The 18,895-nt window shown below is 48.1% G+C and overlaps 1 protein-coding gene across 14 annotated transcripts in view; it reads left to right on the top strand.

Annotated features, from left to right (window-relative positions):
• Positions 1–18,895, top strand: part of UBR4 (ubiquitin protein ligase E3 component n-recognin 4) — a 1,980,383-nt gene that overhangs the window by 1,887,929 nt on the left and 73,559 nt on the right. For all 14 annotated transcript variants that reach the window (XM_085609056.1, XM_085609055.1, XM_085609054.1 and 11 more), the window contains 3 exons: positions 7,636–7,763; positions 15,024–15,131; positions 15,277–15,396. In XM_085609056.1, coding sequence (XP_085465182.1) covers positions 7,636–7,763; positions 15,024–15,131; positions 15,277–15,396 — 356 coding nt within the window. The remainder of the gene's footprint in view (positions 1–7,635; positions 7,764–15,023; positions 15,132–15,276; positions 15,397–18,895) is intronic.

Below are 18,895 nucleotides of genomic sequence, written 5' to 3'. Positions count from 1 at the left end.
GTCACCCTGGTGGTTCAACATCTGGCGGGCTCTCTGAACGCCAGAGCAGACGAACTCAGCCGCCGGTGCATGATGGATCACGAATGGCGTCTGAACTCCGAAGTGGTGCAAGGCCTCTTTCAGCAGTGGGGAGAGCCTTGGTTAGATCTATTCGCCACCGAAGAGAACGCGCAATGTCAGCAGTTCTGCGCGTTGGAATTTCCAAGGCGGCACTCGCTCGGCGACGCTTTTCGTCACGAGTGGAGTTGCGGTCTGTTGTACGCCTTTCCGCCTATACCACTTCTGCCCAGAGTGCTGAAGAAGATCAGGCGCGACCGGGCCCAAGTCATCTTGGTGGCTCCGGATTGGGCACGAAGATACTGGTATCCCGAGCTACTCAGTCTGTTGACCGATCCCCCGATACGTCTGCCCCTTCGGGAGGATCTTCTGTCGCAGCAGCAGGGGACGGTCCTCCACCCGAACCTGTCCAGCCTCCACCTCCATGCGTGGAGATTGAGCGGCGGCAGTTGATGCCATTTGACTTGCCTCCTGAAGTCTGTGATATCATTCTGGCAGCCAGGCGTCCCTCCACAAAGTCGGTATACGCCTGCCGGTGGAACAAATTTGTGGCATGGTGCACAGCAAAGGCTGTGGATCCCCTTTCCGCCCCTCTTTCTGAGGTTCTCCTCTTCCTTCTTTCTCTGGCCCGGCAGGGCTCTGCCCTGGGCACCCTGAAAGGTTATCTTGCTGCCATCTCCGCCTTCTTGCGGCTTCCTGATCAGCCTTCTCTTTTCAAGTCCCCTGTGGTTACACGCTTTCTCAAAGGCATTACACACACGTTCCCTCCTGTCCCTTTTGTAATGCCTCAGTGGGACTTGAATCTGGTTTTGACATTCCTGATGTGCGCTCCCTTCGAGCCTCTTCACAATTGCCCTCTTCGTCTTCTAACTCTAAAGACTGCTTTTCTGGTAGCCATCACCTCGGCTAGACGGGTGAGTGAGCTCCAGGCTTTATCTTCAAAGCCTCCTTTTCTATCTGTTCATCCGGACAAGGTTGTCCTTCGGCCTCGTCCCTCCTTTCTTCCTAAAGTGGTGACTCCATTTCACCTTGGGCAGTCTGTCACCTTGCCCACCTTCTTTCCGCCTCCGCATCCTTCCAAAGAGGAAGAGAGGCTCCACCGTCTGGACCCAAAACGTGCGCTCTCCTTTTATCTGGACCGCACAAAACAGTTCCGGGTGGACGACCAGCTTTTTGTTGGGTACGTGGGCGCTAAGAAGGGGAAAGCTGTGCACAAACGAACCATCTCTCGGTGGGTCGTTTTGTGTATAAAGATCTGCTATTCCTTGGCTAAAAAGGACCCTCCTGTTGGGCTGCGCGCCCATTCTACTCGGGCCACGGCGGCTACTACTGCCTTGGGACGGGGAGTCCCTTTGCAGGACATCTGTCAGGCGGCGACGTGGGCATCGCTACACACGTTTGCCAGGCATTATTGCCTTGACAGCCAAGTCCGGAGGGATGGCTTCTTTGGCCGTTCTGTCCTCCAGGACTTTCTGGTGTGATCTTGGTTCGCAGACCCACCACCGGGGATGGTATTGCTTGGGTATCTATTCTAAGGTGAGGAATCTAACTAACGTGTTTCTTTCAGATGAACAAGTTACTAACCTTCGGTAACGATGTATCTGTAAGAAACATTAGTTAGTTAGATTCCTCACCGACCCACCCATCCTCCCCGTTCTGCGAACTGACATCTAGGGTTAAGGTTGTCCTTTCAGGCCCCTAGATTTTATTTTTGGCACCAGTGTCGGTCTTTGCATGGCTCTGCGTTCCTGGCGCGGAAGGCTATGTACAAGAACTGACGTCAGCGCGCGAGGGCGGCGTCTAAGTACTCCGACGACGTCATCCCGGCGCACGACGCCGACGACGGACGCGGAGCCGCAGACGACGCCTAGCGACGCGCAAGGGGTATTGCTGACGAAAAATCTTCCGGATCCAGTCTGACGCCTGGGGATATTCTAAGGTGAGGAATCTAACTAACTAATGTTTCTTACAGATACATCGTTACCGAAGGTTAGTAACTTGTTCTTCAATGCTACTCTATGGTTCTTTCTTACCTATACTATGGTTATGTTATTGCTGCATTGCTATGTTATATACCGTGGGCTCCCAATTCGACAGGGAATATTCAAGCATGTGAATCTATGAAAGACACCAAACTGGAGGACCACAGTTTACAGGTAAGTAACTTTTGTTCTTCTTTATGTCGAACAAGAACTGTCTCTTCAGCTTGTGTCTCCCTCTGGATCTACCTCGCGGGCTGTTCTTGGTGAGAGATGACGGAGCTGTGGTAGAAGGTCTACTTTCTCGTCACATCTCCCCCCACCCCCAGAGAAGAGTCCTTTCTGGACCTTCTCATGCAGTGCAGCGTGATCTGCTGCCTCTCCTTCTGCGTTTTCCTAGGCATCTTCTGGCAGAGGTGGTCTTCAGGGTTATGAAATGCACATTATACTCGGGTGATGGGGGTCTAAATGGACAGCCTTCTTGCATCAGGCAGTGCACTTAACAAAGAGCGAAGACATTCTGACAGGAAAAGCAATAATTTTCTATCGGAAAATATCTGTATCACACTCCTAGTTCTAAAGGAATTTGAGTGAAAACAGTTTGGGAAGGTTTGGACAGCTTTCAATGGGGAAAAAAAGGTTTATTTCCATGCTCCAGTATCCTGTTACCAGGAGCTGAGCAAAAGAAACGACTGTCACCTGATGATAGGAGGCTGCAGGAAGCGTGAGGCCCATAACGGCTCAGTACCTTTTTTTACTGTCATGTCTGTGGCAACCTGTCTGCTAACATTGAACTTCATTTGTCTCTATTCACATTTGTACTAGTGTAGTGACCATTTGACTTAATTGGCTCCTTTAAAAAAAATGGAAAATAAAATAAAACTGGCCTCTTTTTTTAGCCTAGAACTAGGCTGCCAAAATAGCTTTTCTCTATTCAAAGCAAACACAGAGATGATGGACGGAGCACTGAAACTTTTCAGACATTCACTCTGTCACCGATCTGGGTTGAATCCATCATCGTTTTTTACCTTATTCTGTCCATCAATTGTTCTTTTTTGCATTTTCTCTATTCAAGCACACTTTTCTACTGAAGAGCTTTGTGCATATCTATCTATCTATATATTTTTTTTGTTAAAGTGCTCAGAGATCCCTCACTTGGATGGAAAAAATGTGTACTTATGACTTTAGAGAAGATCTCCTTGAAAGTGAATTGGGACTACAAGTAAGTAACTTTTCCATCTGTTGGTGACCATGTACCTTTAGCTGTTCCATGGCACAAGTCACACTTAAGTGCATACCTGTCAATAGAATAGGCATTGCTTACTGTAGAAAATATATATGTGCCATCTACCCATCTACCCACACCCTCAAATTGGATTCACATACTTGACTGGTGCATAGTTATCATACTTTGTCTATGAATCTCTGCTTTACTTTTGCTTTTCACTTGTATTCGATGCCCTGTTAACTTTAATCTGATTTCCAGTTTCCATCAATAGGGTAATATAGCATGCATCACCAATGTGAACCCTAACAAAACGCCCCAGTGTTGAAACGATTATTGTTTGAGACCTATTGTGTGAGGTTGTCTTCAGTCTCAATAAAAGGCACAGTGATTAGCTTTTGGTCATAAATCCACACAGAGGCTCTCTAGCTGTGATATTAGTTGTCAGTTGCAAGCTGAACTAGAGATGGAGTCTAACATGTTATAAAAAATAAAGTACACTTCCTTCTGCCATTTTTTATATGCATAGACCATTCATCTATGTTGCAAAAAATAGCGTATAACTTATGTAACAGTACTTAAGCTATCCCAGATGCTGTACATCGCCACTGGAACTCTAATTGCTCCATTCCTTTCATCCCGCTACCCAAATGGAGTGCACAAGTAGAGTATGCGAGCCATTGAATTTAAAAAGTGGGGCTGATAGAATAAGAGCACTGAAGCTATTATGGTAACTAACTAGTTAAAATATTAGCTTTACTCTTACATCGAAATGCCTCCTCTCACTCCTGCCTTTCATGTACCTGTTACTATTACTAAGCCTATATTTTAACAGGATTTGGTGGCTGCCAAACATATTCTTCAGCAAGGTTGGCCAAACTGAGCATCTGCATTAGAGCTAACCACTACATCTTGCTTAATGAGAGTATAGTGCAAAGCCAAAGTGGCTGCTTGCAGAGCACTACATTACAAGCATGCCTTTAAAAGACACTAGTGCTTCCTTGGATTACGAGGAAAGGAATGTCTCATCACAGTTACTTTTAAGTATACAACACACCACCCAGCGGTGTTGGAAGCCTTGATATCAAATGCTCCCATGGTAAGGCAGCAGTCTGACAACTTGATAAAGCAGTGAAAAGATGTTTTGGGGAGTTTTTTGGCCTTGAAATACAGCTGGAAAAATGCCATGAGACTTTGACTGCTGCCAAGCTTCATGGGCTGTTACAGTACTCCACTACTCACCCAACCTGTTACATTATATCTTCCCCCTTCCTTATACCCCTCTCTCACCCCCCTGCACGGCCGGGGGGGGGGGAAGGGGGGGAGGGTGGATTGGTCAGTTTAAAACTCCTCTTGATGCCCAACTCACCTTTGTTCTTACTTGGTTCTTTCTTTCCTCCCAAGAATGGTATGTGTGCAAATGTGAGGAATGGAAATGTTTCAACTAGATTTCCTAAATCATCATCTTCAAATTGTGCTGACAGTATTTCAGAAAATACACCCTCTGCTTGGCCCCTTCTGAAAGTCGTTTGCAGGAGCGTTAAGGCCTTAGACCTTGCTGGCCCTATTATCCTGACTGGACTTTACTGGAACCTGTCTTTGTCCGACTGCTGCCTTAGGCTTTAAAGCCTTAGAATTCTCTACCTTCATGATTGTCCCATTTGGAAACAAAAATTATGTTTCCATCACAAATAATGTCTGGGTAAGTGACCTATTTCTGATGGATACATCGTTCTGAAGTTTCCTCACCTTGAGAATGGGTCTCATAGCAATACTTCCTAGGACGGTATTGAGTAGTGCTGATTAATCAAGGAAATCATGCAGCACAATGCTGGCAAAGCGTCTGTTACTTCATACTTGTAGTGTGAAGCAGTATTGCTTAGCAAATGTATTCAGAAATGGCTATTTGGCTGCTTGGCAGATGTCGGCCACCCTAACGTCACTGGTGAGAGCTATGGAAAAAGCCATTGCCCCAGTCAAGTAGGCATGAATGTCCATCTGCGGGTCTTCCTTTAACAAGGTTTAGAATATGATGTGTATAGGATGACCTAAGATTAAACAATGAATTGGGTCACCGTTTAGGAAACCTGCGGTTGATGTAGTAGGAGACTGCACGCATGGGGTCCTCTTGCTTCGTGAGATGACGAGGAGGAAAGGAAGATGGAAGGAGGATAAACTGGGCATTATGAAATGCTGAAGCCACCTTGGGCAAGAAAGCTGGGCAGATATGAAGAACTCAATTGTCTGGGCAGAAGCTGTGAACGGTAGATGAACTGAAAGTGCCTGAAGTTCTCAGACACTACAAGCTGACATTTTTGATAATAGCATCACTATGTTTAAAGTAAGAAGATTAACAGAACAATTGTGCATCAGCTTGAAAGGGGGTGCCATCATAAAAGTTCACACAATATTTGAATCTCACTGAGGAACAACAGACAGAGTAGGACGAAATAAGTGCAGCAATCTTTTCATTAAACGTTCCATGAAATATGATTAATTTGAACAATAATGGCATGTCAGCGGGATACATGAATGCGGAAACGGCAGCCAGCTAAACCTTAACTGTAGCTGCTGCCACCCCATGCTGTGCAAGAGATAGTTTGAAATAAAACATAACAGATGTGATTTAAAGTGACACTTCTGTTCCGTCAACCATCCTAAATGGATCAGGATCAACTGTACCGATCCTCCCACAAGACTTTAGTCAAAGCGGAATCAGTGAAAACGCGTACAGCAGGCTCTTGGACAAGCCGAACCTGAAGGCCAATCCTAGGGCACTATTCCGAGGGAAGTGTAAGACTCAAACCTGAGACCACTTTCGGTTGTGTGCCATGGCAGAGAGATCCGTGGATGGAAACCCCAATGTGAAAAAGATCACCTCTGTCATTTAGGGATACATCTCCCACTTTTGATCCTCTAATGATAGATGGTTGAGAGCATCTGCTTTCATATTGAGGGAGCCTTCCTGATGGGATGCTACTGGGAACAATGTCCATTGGTGTACTGATATGAATAGATGAATTGCCTATAAACAGTCTACTTCCTGCGATGGAAGGTAGAAATGCCTTAATGGCAAAGCAGTCGGCCTGCAGCTCAAGCACATTTATGTGCATACTCTTCTTTGACATTGACCAAAAGCCTTGGGCTGTCATTTTGCCCAGAGCGCACCACAGCCAGGAGTCATCCATATCCACAGTAGTCTGTGCTTGCTAAGGGCTGAAGGCACAATGCACCTTGATATAGAAGAGAGGGTCCGAGTGGACAGATGGGAAGATCTGCCGCTGAGCAAAGAGGCACAAATGGTATTGTAACTTCTGATATTTAAGGCAACACTGGGAGAGAAACCCTCCTTTCCCATCTGACATGTAGAACCAATAGTGTGCACAAGGTCATAAAGCCAAGCAAACTTAAGATCTGTAGGACAGCTAGATGCGTTTGAGTCAGAAACCTCAAATCATCTCACAAATATTCATGATCCTCTAGGGGGAAGGCAAGGCCTTCATTCAAGTCATGTCTAGCACCACCGCTATGAAAGTCAACCACTGCTTTGGAGTGTGGTGGGACTATTGTGTATTGATGGCAAAGCCGAAGTTGTGAAGAAGAGCGATTGTGTGCTGAAGATATTCCTCAGCTAGCACCAGGTATTCTGCCTTCCCCAACCAGTCGTCCAAGTTGGACAATGCAAGGGCTCCAAACATCTCTTTGAAGCCACCATAGTCTTCGAACACTTCAGTGAAAACAAAAGGCGTACTCCTCGGCCCAAATGGCAACGCCGTGAACTGATAGTGCTGAGGATTTATGGTTTTTCCCAAGGATGCAGTTGACCCTAGAGCCAACAAAGACTACAGCCTTAGCCTCTTCACAACAGTACTACATTTTTTCTTTTACAGGTAACAACCTTAGCGTCTGCACAACAGCGCTACATTTGTCCCTACTGAGGGAAAGAGAGCTGTAGAGGTTAGCATTAGACTTCTTTCTTCAGCTCCTCCTCCTCCAAATACCACTGCAAGATCTCTTTAAAACTATGCAACCATTCTTTAAAGTCAGAAAGCATTACATTGTCGTAGTGATGGGTGCAAATGATTCAAAATTTAGTCTGACACCTGGAAAGAAAGGAGATTCACATAAGAGATCTGCAGGAACTATCAGCATGTCCATTAGAAGGAACGTTATCAAAACTAAGCAACTTGTTACTATAGAGATTACATCAATTCCAGTATTTGCCAGTGCCAAGACTTTTCCAGGAGTTTTTTTCAATTGTTTTTTGCTCATTTAGCTTAATGGGAAGAGGGTCTAGGAAGGCCAAATTGTTTTTGTCATGAAGGACACTGATACAGTGTTGTAACTTAGTCATTACCTGTCTCTTATTCATAGATGAAGAGGAGGATGAGGAAGAAGTATATAAAATGGCAAGTGTGATGGCACAATGTGGAGGCCTGGAATGCATGCTGAACCGCTTGACCGGAATCAAGGATTTTAAGCAAGGACGGCACCTTCTGACGGTAAGTGGAAACATGCTATATGTAAGTGTGTCCAATAGATGGTGAGTGTCTTACAGCCTGCACAGATAAAAATGTTTTCCAGGTGAATAGAATGTGAGCTTTCTACAAATGAGCATGGGTATTTGGTGCATGTGCGAAAGAACACATTTTCTCAAGAGTACTAGGCATGTGACTACCAATCAATAAAAGTTGGAAATGTGCTGTGAGTAGGAACCACATTTATCTCAGTGGTAAGTGCCTACAGTGCATGGTGAGTGCTTTTTTCAAGTCATGTGAGTGGGGTTATACATAGTGAATGTGAACATTTGATGAGTGGGTATCTTGCAGTGCAAGATACAGAACAAAGAGTGTTAAGTGTGCTCTGCACAGTAGGTGTACACACATTATAATGATTGTGATTAGCAAGGTTCTTAACACCCAACTGTTTGAGTAGGGCATTGATCTGTGCTCGGTATGTGCAAGATCTGCTGCATAGGAAGGTAGTGGCCTGAGGATGAATGCCAGTCTTTCTCAATAGGGCTACAGTTAAGATGAGTACACTAATTTGAAAGCCGCTGATGGTACATGGGACTCTCTGCCTTATGTGATGGAGATGAGAGCGTGGTAAATATTCATACTCCGTTCTGTCAGGTCCTAGGTGTTAAACTAATCAAGAGGGCGTTTGTTCCTTGAGTGCATTATGATAACAAATCCCCCTAACCGTTCTGTGTATGGTGAAAGCAAATATTGTGATCTAAAATGGATTTGTGGGTACATGAATGTTAACTTGTCCCTCTGTGAAGAAGCATGTACAGAACTTATCTGATAGAGACATCTAGCTGCAGATTACTTAACTTAGAATATCCCCAGGCGTTCGACTGGATCCGGAAAACTTTCCGCAGCAGTACCTTTGCGCACCGGGGGGCGGCTCCGCCATGACGTCGTCCTCCGGCGTGACGTCAGTGGAGCCATATATGCCCCTCCGGGCGCGCTGACGTCAGTTTTCTTCTTTTCCGCGTCCCAACGCGGGTCCAGGAAAACCAGCAGTTCCTTGACCTGTTTTTGGCGTCGCGGAACAGTGTGCGATGCCTTCGGGCTTTAAGGCATGTGAGACCTGCAAACGGCAAATTTCTGTCACAGATCCGCATGCGATTTGCATGTGGTGCCTGGAAGTGCACCATGACTCCGAAGAGTGCGACGCCTGTGATGGGATGAAACCTAAGTCCCTCCGGGAGAGTCGTATGAAGCTTCTGGCTGCCCGGATGTCCGGTCCTGTGCCTTCACGCCGCCGATCTCCCTCTGGAGATCTTGGCCGCTCACGGGGCAGTTCCCGCGGATGCCGTTCGGAGATGGGTAAGCACAAGCGTAAGTCATGGAGGTCTTCCTCAAGAAAACGTGACGCTGGGGCCTGCTGCTCTCGGTCCTTTCCAGGCACTTGCGCCCTGCAGTCGTCTCCTCCGTACCCACCCTTTCCTGGTGTCGGAGCGACACGGTCCCAAATGGGGGCTTAGTCAAAGGCTCTCCAATCTTTCTTTGGGTTACCCCCTCTTCCTGGTGCGCCTACGGGTCCAACAGAGGAGGAAGGCACTCATGTCGAGTCATCGCTGGCGGCTTCGTCCTCGGTACCAGCTGAGTGCATCGACCCCCGAGTTGATACGACAGCAACTGTACACGGTCCAGAGAGGCATCCCAGTCGTCAGTCATGCCCGCCCGTCCAGTCAACGCATAGCCCCGTGTGGCTTCCTGCGCTGACATCGGCTGCGGCAAAGAGTTTGACGCCCTGTCGATCTTCCTCCCCGCCGGTAGAGAGGTCGAGTTGCGTTCCATCCGCGCCGGAATCGCCTCCCCTCTGGAGGTTCTCGACGTCCAGCCGACGTCGTCCCGGCGTCGTTCGACGTCTATGCCAGCGCCGGGGGCTCCTCTATAGATGGACAATGCGCCCCCATTGGGTTCACCAAGCCCCGGGTCGTTTCACAGCCCCTTGGTGCAGGTGCCTAGTGTTCCTTGGCCTTTGGATCAACCCCAGGATGCTCCGCCTTTATTTTCTAGCGGTCGGGTTAGCCTTCAGCCGTCTCCACCCGACGGTTTGTTGTCGCCTCCCCGGCTTGCGACGGAGGCTAGTGCAGCCTTCGCAAGAGCCATTTGCAGGGTTGCAGATATTCTCTGCTTGCAGCCCCCTGGGGTTTCCCTACCCACTGATCCTTTAATGGATCTCTAACACATGGAGCCTGTGGACGTGGAACCTTTACTGCCCCTTGGCGGGTCCTTGTTTGATATCATGCTTGGTACATGGACACGACCCTCCTCTGGTGACTCTGTGGATAGAGCTATTGCTCGCCGGCATCACCCGGCCCCAGACGATCCGGTTTGCTTGTTCTTCACCCTAGGCTCAGGGTCTGGTTGTCCAGGCAGCTTTCGCCTTGCAGCCTTCTTTCGCTCTGTCGTTCCTCCCTTCCACTAGGGAGTCTCGGTGCCTGGAGGCATGTGGGCGCAATATTTTTGGCTCCGCCAGTGCGGGCGTCCGTGCCTTAAACATGTCTTGCGTGTTCGCACATGCTTCCTTTGCCCTTTGGGACTTGGTGGAGCTCCTTCTTCCTTCTCTCCCAGAAGGGCCCCGAGCTGACTTGAATCGTCGTCTTCTTGATGGCCGCGGATTGGGAGTATATTCCATTTGATCGGCCCTGGATGCTACAGACTCTATTAGTAGAACAATGGCCCGGTCGGTTGCTTTGCGCCGCCATGCTTGGCTGCGCGATAGTCGTTTTCCCGAGAATGTTCGGGACGTTCTGCGGGATCTGCCATTCAGTGGTGTGGACCTTTTTGATTGTCACGCTGATTCAGCGGTCTCTCGCCTCCTATCTGGTGTCCCGTGATATGGTGGCCCTTACGGCCCGGCTTCGTAGACCTTGTGGCCGGTCTTTGTCACACGCTGTCTGGCTTTATGTTGCTTTTTCTTGGTAGGCAGCATTGTTTTCTTTTATTTTGGTCCTGGGTTCCTGACGTAATACCCAGATGGTCTGGGCGGATACTCCGCCATGTTTACCTTGGTTGATACAGCTGGTCAGCTGGTTCTGCCTTCTTTGAAGTCCTCTGTCTGTGAGCTTGGCTCCAGGGGAGGCCCCCTCGTCGGGGTTCAGATTTACCCTATGTGGGGTATTTAGTGGCTGTTGTGTAGCTGCCTTCCTACGAGGAAGGATTGGTACGCTCCTGTGGAGTATTCCTACCAGAAGATCTTCTGTGGATCACTCTGTCTTCTCTCTTGCTGCTGTATGCGACCCACAGGTTGGTGTCGATCTATTGCATTTTCAATTAAGGTTGTGGTCTCTGGTTGTCGTACTCCTTCGACCCATCAGTGTAGGTTTTTTTCTGTGAAGCTTCTGCCTCGTCTGCCCTTCACTAGGGCATTTTTCAGCATCGCTGTACTCCTCTTTGTCCATGTTGGCTGCTCCTCTTTTAGTTAGCCACTGTCACTTGGGGCCTTTGTTTTGTTCATTTCAGGCACAGTTCTAGCACGGCTGACACCCTGTCTTCGTTTGGCGCCAGGGCGGAGCAGCTATGCGACACGCTTCTTTGTTGTTTGCACGTACTGGAAGTGCACCCTAATATGACTCGCTATCAAAGGGTGTTTACGTTCTTTCTTACGCTTCTGCGGTACTGGTTCTACCCTCCCCTCTTCGGGATGGGTAATGATTATTCGTACTTCAGCCATGTCTGGTCTTGTTCTTAAGTGCAATTCCGACAAATCGGAGGTACTCTTCTTCGGGTGCGATACGGAGCCTAGCTGGCAGGCCTGGTGGCCCATCGACATGTTCCCTCCGTCCGGCTCTTCTCCCATGGCTAAAAACTTGGGGGTTAAGATGGACAAGGGGCTGACGATGAAAGCCCAGATCTTGGGGGTAACCGGCACTTGCTTCGGCCTGTTAAAAATGCTGCGGAGGTTCTTGCCTCTCTTGTCCGAGGAGCACAGGAGGCTGACGGTGCAGGCTCTGATAGGCTCCAGGTTGGATTATGCCAACATTCTTTACCTGGGCCTGCCAGAGTATCTGCTACAAAGGCTTCAAGTTGCACAGAACGCGGCGGCCAGGGCCATCTTTGGCCTAAGTAGACGGGCCAGCGCCTCTGGGTTGTTGGTGACGTTACACTGGCTACCCATCCGCAAACGGATTGCCTTTAAGGCTCTGACCTTGGCCTACAAAGCGCTCCATGCTGTGGGAGCTAAACATCTCCAAAAGAGACTGACCTTTTACCATCCGACTCGCTCGTTGAGGTCAGAATCTCTACTTTTGGCGGCTGTTCCGCGTGTGAAGAGGGCTCGCCTTGGGGGCCGCTCTTTCAGTCTGTTGGCCCCACAGATGTGGAATGCACTACCGCTCCCTTTGCGGGGGGCGTCTACTCTCCTTGATTTTAGAAGAGGTCTCAAAACCTGGCTGTTTTCCCAATAGGTCTGCCAGTAGTTTTGCTTTCTTTTTGTTTATCTTTTAACTTCTTTTAGCTGTGTTGTGTTATTCTGAAATCTGTTCCCCTTACCTAAAAGCGCCGGGACACTCTTTTTGAGTAACCGTTGCGCTATACAAAAGAATAAATAACATAACATAACATAACATTAAGGGTGGCGTCTTCGCCATGTACGTCTCTGCTGTACATGGCCTTGTGCCTCTATTCTGGGCACTTCCCCAACAGGAGTTTTTTCCTTTTTTCCTGCTGCTTTCTACACAGGTGTTTTCCTCACTTCTGCTTTGAGTTCCTGCTGTAACACTCTCAAGGGGAGTGTTCTCTTCAGGATACTTGCCCTTTGAGTCCCTGGGCCATTAGCTTGGTCCTGACTGTTTCCACTATTGTGTTTGGCTCCATCTCCTCATCTGTCTAGCGGGGGACCGTGGCTCCTCCCGGGCGGGTGGCTGATGTCTCTTACGGGTCCGTACTTTGTCCTGTCCAATTCTACTTCCGCATGACTGTTGGTACTTTTCGTGTACCATAGTCTTGTATTATGTAACACAGCTTTTTACGTTATCTTCTTACTCTATATCTGCTCTGTCCTCTTCGCACAGCAGAGTTGCGCAGGCAACGTTCCTTCCTGCGGTGTCCGTGGTCTTTGCCCCGGTCTGCTCATTCTGCGAGCTCTTATGTGGGTGTCCAGCTTCCCATTTGACCCCTTTTTACTGATTCCCTGCTTGCTAATGCATCCTTCACGTCTGGGCTGCTTCCGCTACCCTACAAGGGTTTTTACTTATGCTTCGTGTGGTTCTAGCGCCCACACGGTATGCTTAGGTGTGTTCCTGTCTTCCACATGACTATCATTTTTACTGTGGTCCTGTTTTGGCTGCTTCTGCTGGTTGGCGTCAGCCCTCTCACATGTCTTGTGACAGGGCGTCTGTGTTCTGGAGTGTCTTGTGTTTCTGGTGCTACCGACACTTGCTGGCCATGGGTTGACATCCTGCCACTGCTGTCCCACGTATTTTGCCTGGTGCGGGTTCGACAGTATCATTTTTCCACTGTTGTGCATGCTGGACAGGTATGCGCTGGCCGTGTCACACCAATTTGTTATCTCTGGGTTTTACTTACAGTTGACACATCGGATCCTGCGGATCCATCAGACCCTAGGCTCCGTTCCTCTTCTTGCGAAGCCATGAACTCTCACTTCCGCACCAACAGTTCTAGCTTATGCTTCCTTTCTCTCAACCCGCATCTACGTACGAGGTGTTTGTGATGTTCTTTAACAGCTTGTGGTGCCTTGGCCTCCCACTGCTTCCCGCTCTTTTTAGGGCTTCGTGGTCTGGTGTGGCTGTGCTGGCTAGCAGTCCCCACCGTGTTTCGTCACCTTGCTGACGGTCAAATTCTCTTGGGAACTTGATGGGGATCGATCACAGACCCGCCTCCTCTGTGGGTATGGCTTTGGTATCTATTCTAAGTTAAGGAATCTGCGGCTAGATGTCTCTATCAGATGGACGGGTTACTTGCCTTTGGTAACAATGTATCTGGTAGAGACAAAGTCTAGCTGCAGATTTCTCGTCACCCGCCCATCCTCCCCCTTCTGCGAGGACCTTTTCAGGTTGGGCTTCCTGCATTCGCCTCCCTCCGAGTGGCTTTGTCTTTCTGCGGGGTGATGTCTTTCACTTCACTCCTACACGGAATACTTCATTCTGTTTTGATGCTCTCTCCGCCCATTCTTGTGATTGGACGATATATCCATATGTCATGTGTCCCTTTTACATCCCTACGCAATGGGTTGTCCTGTGTGGGATCTGCTCACGGTTCACCACCCCCCGCTATCCCCTTCTCAATCATCTTGGGGTCTCTTACCTCCCCTGCAGTCCTTTTGTTTTAAAGTCTCTTGGATCTGCCTCTGACTATAGGTCTCTTACTGGGGATACGACGTCCCTTTCTGGTGCTGTCTTGTGGTGGTTCTTCTTTGCTCATGGGTTCCGGACTTGTTGTTCCTAGTTATATATTGTGGTTGCAGACTTCTGCCGTCTGCCAGGCTGTTTTTTCACATCGTCTTCTGCCTGCAGGGCGGGTTTAGCCTTCGCTTTTGCGGTGTTGCTTCTCACAGCGGTGCTCTGCTCTTCCCTTCGTTCATTTGCACTATACAGTGCCTAGCACTATCCTTTATGGTGCTGTTTTCACCTTTCAGTTTCTTTTTTCATTCTTTACGCACACTGTTCCTATACTCACAGTTTTTGGTGGTGACTCCGTGTTGTGGCGCAGAAAAGTGTTTCCAACAAAAACTGACGTCGAGGACAACGTTGGGGCGGAGCCGTCCGGCACTGCCCCCCGGCACGCAGAGGTACTGCTGCATAAAGTTTCCGGATCCAGTCTGAAGCCTGGGGATATTCTAAGTTAAGGAATCTGCGGCTAGACTGTGTCTCTACCAGATACATCGTTACCGAAGGTAAGTTACTCGGCCTGTGGGCACACTCTACACAGAAGGAAACAGAAGATAAAGTGATTTTTAGCTCCCAGTCCTTGGGTGAGTGTTTTTGATACTGTTATTGTGAGGAAAGAGGGTAGGTGTTTCCCGGTCCCCATTAATTCCATGTTGAGGAGTGACCCTAGGGGTCTCCTTTGATTTCCAATTAGTGGGTATCTTGTTATCAACTTGAAATATGGTGTGCTTTCTGTGACTTATTGGGCCTAGGATTTTCTTTTGCAAGATCCCTTTATGTTGAACAACAGGGGTTGCCTTTCTTGCTGCACTGCTGAAGGTATCTTTCTTATTTGTGAACTTTTTGTACAATTCTGCATTTAATTTTCTTGTTGTCTCTTTCCTCTGTGTCTTGGCAGGTGCTGTTAAAGCTCTTCAGTTACTGCGTGAAGGTGAAAGTTAATAGACAACAATTGGTCAAGCCTGAGATGAACACGCTAAACGTCATGTTGGGCACTCTGAATTTGGTAAGGAGTGGGAGCTGACTCTCATGGGCTAGCATCATGGGATATGTTGGGTTAATAATAAAGGTAGAAAAGACTTCTCCATTTGTGTGCCAAGATGAGATGCCACCATGAACTCTGCATTGATTATTCCATTCTCTCCTGACAGGCCCTTGTGGCTGAGCAGGAAAGCAAAGACAGTGGTGGAGCTGCTGTGGCAGAACAGGTTCTGAGCATCATGGAGATCATACTGGATGAATCCAATGCAGAGCCTCTGAGTGAGGACAAGGTTAGTATAAGCCGTAATCCTGTGAGTTTGAATGGATAGACGGCAATAAAAGCTGTATGATGATGTCATTTGTGATGATTTGTAAAAAGCCAACACAGGCAATTGTGATGTTGAATAAGCCATGTTATAAATAATTGTAAGTAAAGTGTTTGTAGCAGATGTGGCTGTTGATACAAATACTCTGCATACTCCTGCCATCTAGTGTGGATCTTGTACGTTTGAAAGTTGTTTTTCTCAGAACAAGTCTTTCGAGTCACAAGGTGTGCATCACACTACATCATTAGACACCTTCTGAGGACCGCCTACTTCCACTTCTCTGCTCCCTTCAAGGGAGTGCATGTCCTCCCTTGACAATCGACACTGGAGAATGTAGACATGAAGAGGAGTGATGAAATGGACACTCTTTCAACATTGCCTCATGTGAAATGTGAAAAATTTGTGGTCAGATCGTCTCAACGTCCCCAATCTGTACCTCTGCCACGATGACTTTTCCTGCAAGTTGTGCTTCATCTTATGCTCCAAAAAGACATTAAGGTACTGCAGAGTCTTATTGTGCACATCGCAAAATGCACCAACATTCATCCTCTGAGACTTTGGGCCTTTTCGGAGAAGCCAATTCCTTCTGCTCCGAGAAAAAGCAAATACACATGTCCATCTGGAATCCTGTCAGCCAGCCAGCAACCAGCTAATGGACGTATCCTGGAGAGAATCAGAGCGCAAGGAAGAGGAGGAAGCCGAATAGACACCAAAGACTTCTTATATTCGAACCAAGAAGCCCATGGTCATAAGTACTACACCTGTCTTTGAGAGCTATGCAACCAAACCAAAGTTGCATAAAAGGTTCCACATTGATTTAGCGCAGACGAAAGACACTGCTACCTTCTGGGCCTACACCGCCTGGACTCCGGTCAGTATTGAGAGAAGGCTTTGGAGTCAACCAAACCTCCACAGAAGGGCATTAAGCCTTGCCTGCCATCGAGCCCTACTCTACCAATGGGCATTGAGCACCCTGCTCACACTCAAATTTAGCAACAAGGGTCCTTTTAATGAACATCTAGTTGACACCGAAAGCTTCATTGATAGCTGGATCCGATGAGTTGGAGCTACTGATTCTACAGAGACTCTTTGGGGAATTTGACACTCAGCAGAAGAATCTCTTTATCCAGCTCTTCACTGGGAAGATCTCAGCAAAATCACCTCAGCTGGAACCTTCAGAGACACCCCTTCACAAGAGAAGGTGTGCCTTTGAGGAAGAACTCTCCCTCTAGTTCTCTTCAAACTGCCACCGAAGAAACTTTGGGACATGGGTACAAGCCCTTTCCCATATGTTCCACCTCCAAAATCTCCTCCACTTCCCCACCACTGCCACTAACTCCACCACCACTTTTAAGCTCGATGCCTCCTCTGCCTCCACCAGAGTCACCTGATTGGTCTCTGTATAAAGCTGGCTTTTAATGTAGTGCACCAAAATGAGGTACACCATGTGCCACTTGTACAAAGAGCAGAGAAAATGTGACTGCTTATGAAGCCTAACCGCTTCCTGCTGGCTCGCGGGCTTCCGTGTTGTGTGAGGGTCACGTGACTACACCCGAGTGTGTTAGCACGAGGGTGATATGGTAAGTGTAGTCTCTTCCCTATGTTTGCGCTGCTTGGGGGGGTTGTTAAATGAGAAGGCTCTTGTATTGGCTCTCTAAACAAGTTAAACATGATTGTCCCACTGTTGAATTATGAATGATGCCCTAGTGGAACCTCAGTGGGGTTCTTGCATTTCTCATGTGTACTCCATTCGAGCCTATAAACAGTGTTTCTAATTGTGATCATGTTGCGTGAGTGAGTTGCAAACACTTTCTGTTTACCAACCGTACACCACCTTTTTCTCAGACAAATTGGTTCTATGGACCAAGGCAACATTCCTTTCAAAGCTGGTGAGATCGGCCTATCATCCGCTCGCAACATGTACAGGCCTTAAAGGAGACCATGCTGCCACCTTTCCAGAGGATGCTAGTTCCTTTAGGTGCACTGTCAGGCTGCATGGGAACTGTAGGGGCCCCCCCAGACTGAATTTGTCCAGCGGGGCCTACCCTGGCACCAACTGGCCCGGTCAGGCACCTGCCTTTCTCCCAACTATCCTCAGCCTTTGAGGAAAGTGAGTGTGTTATATTGTGTGGTTGTGCAACCACAACCTGTGTTGTGTAATACACTTACAAACCACTTTAGGACCCTTAGCTTTTTGTTTGTTAAACTTTCAGCTTAACCCTGCATAGTTGTGGCTCTGAGAAGCAAGACTTACACAAAGGAACAAGTGTAAAGCATTTAAATAGCACCAAACAAATTAAAAAAATCTACACAACACTCGAAATCCAACAGCAGTTTAAAATAAACTGTATTTTTCTAAGAATTTAGACACCGAAACGAAAAAGATCCACCGGAGGGTTCTGGAGTTATAGAATTTACATGATATAACAAATCAAAGCATTTCCTTCAACCGAACGAGCATTGGCAACTTCAATGAATTTGACACCTAGAAACGTTTTTGAGGAAAACTTTGGCAGGTGTCAATGTGGTCGGGTAGAGTTACTGGGGGAAACCAACTCTGGCAGGGAGCTAGTCAGGGGGGGCAACAGCAAGGTCCTCTGAAACAGTTACGTCCACAGAAGAAGCAGTCTTCCAGCAGTTCCAGGCACTTTATCTGCATTGTGATTGATTCCTATGGAGTGGTCCTGACGCAAGGGATGAAGGATGATGAAGATGCTCCAAGGATGCTGTGGATGCAATGCGGTCGACGGGGTGAGGCGGTCCTGATCAGAGGGGCAATGTCCCACATAGTCCTCTCCAAGGTGGCAGAAGTCTAGTTCCAACTGGACTGCCAGTTGCCTGGTGTCGCATCACTGGCCAGTCCTTCCTGGGTCGATAGCTTCGTCCTCTGAGGGTCCTTGCAGCTTTCAGACAGCACTCCTCGGTTCTGCGAGCTTGGCTGCAACTCTTTGCATTGGGTCTTGGTTACAGGTGCTGCACAGCAGTGGTGATAGATTGAAGACTTTGGGCTACCAACCTGCCCCAGCAAGCTTCTTCAAATGTTGTGTACCTGTGCTGCGAACAGGAGGCCTGTCGGCTGACCCTTGGGGTCTCTAGGCTTCGCTGGGCTCTAGCGATAACTTCTTCTTGAGCAGGACACGGCAGACACATTCTCTCTCTTCTCTATCCACCGGGTGCAGCAGGTCTATTCTTCAATGGTGCAGCCTCTTTTTACTGGTCCCTCGGAGCAGCAAGGCAGTCCTCATTCGGTTCTTCTTCCAGGTCAGTTGAGATCTGAGGTCTGAGTGCCAGGGGTGCCCTCTCTATGCTAAGACAATTGTCTCCAGGGCAGGATGCGGTTAGTTGCCAATGGGCTACCAGGTTCCCTGCACCCTGGTGACCACTTCCTTTGGTGTATGGCACCAGGCCATGCCAGGATGCACTATTCGGCAAACTTTCAAGATGGCGAGACCCCTCTCTCATT

The sequence above is a fragment of the Triturus cristatus genome, chromosome 1_2, assembly GCF_964204655.1.
Source record: "Triturus cristatus chromosome 1_2, aTriCri1.1, whole genome shotgun sequence".
Taxonomy (NCBI): Eukaryota; Metazoa; Chordata; class Amphibia; order Caudata; family Salamandridae; genus Triturus; species Triturus cristatus.
The sequence above is the reverse complement of the archived record's forward strand: the minus strand, read 5'-3'. Positions and strand labels throughout refer to the sequence as shown.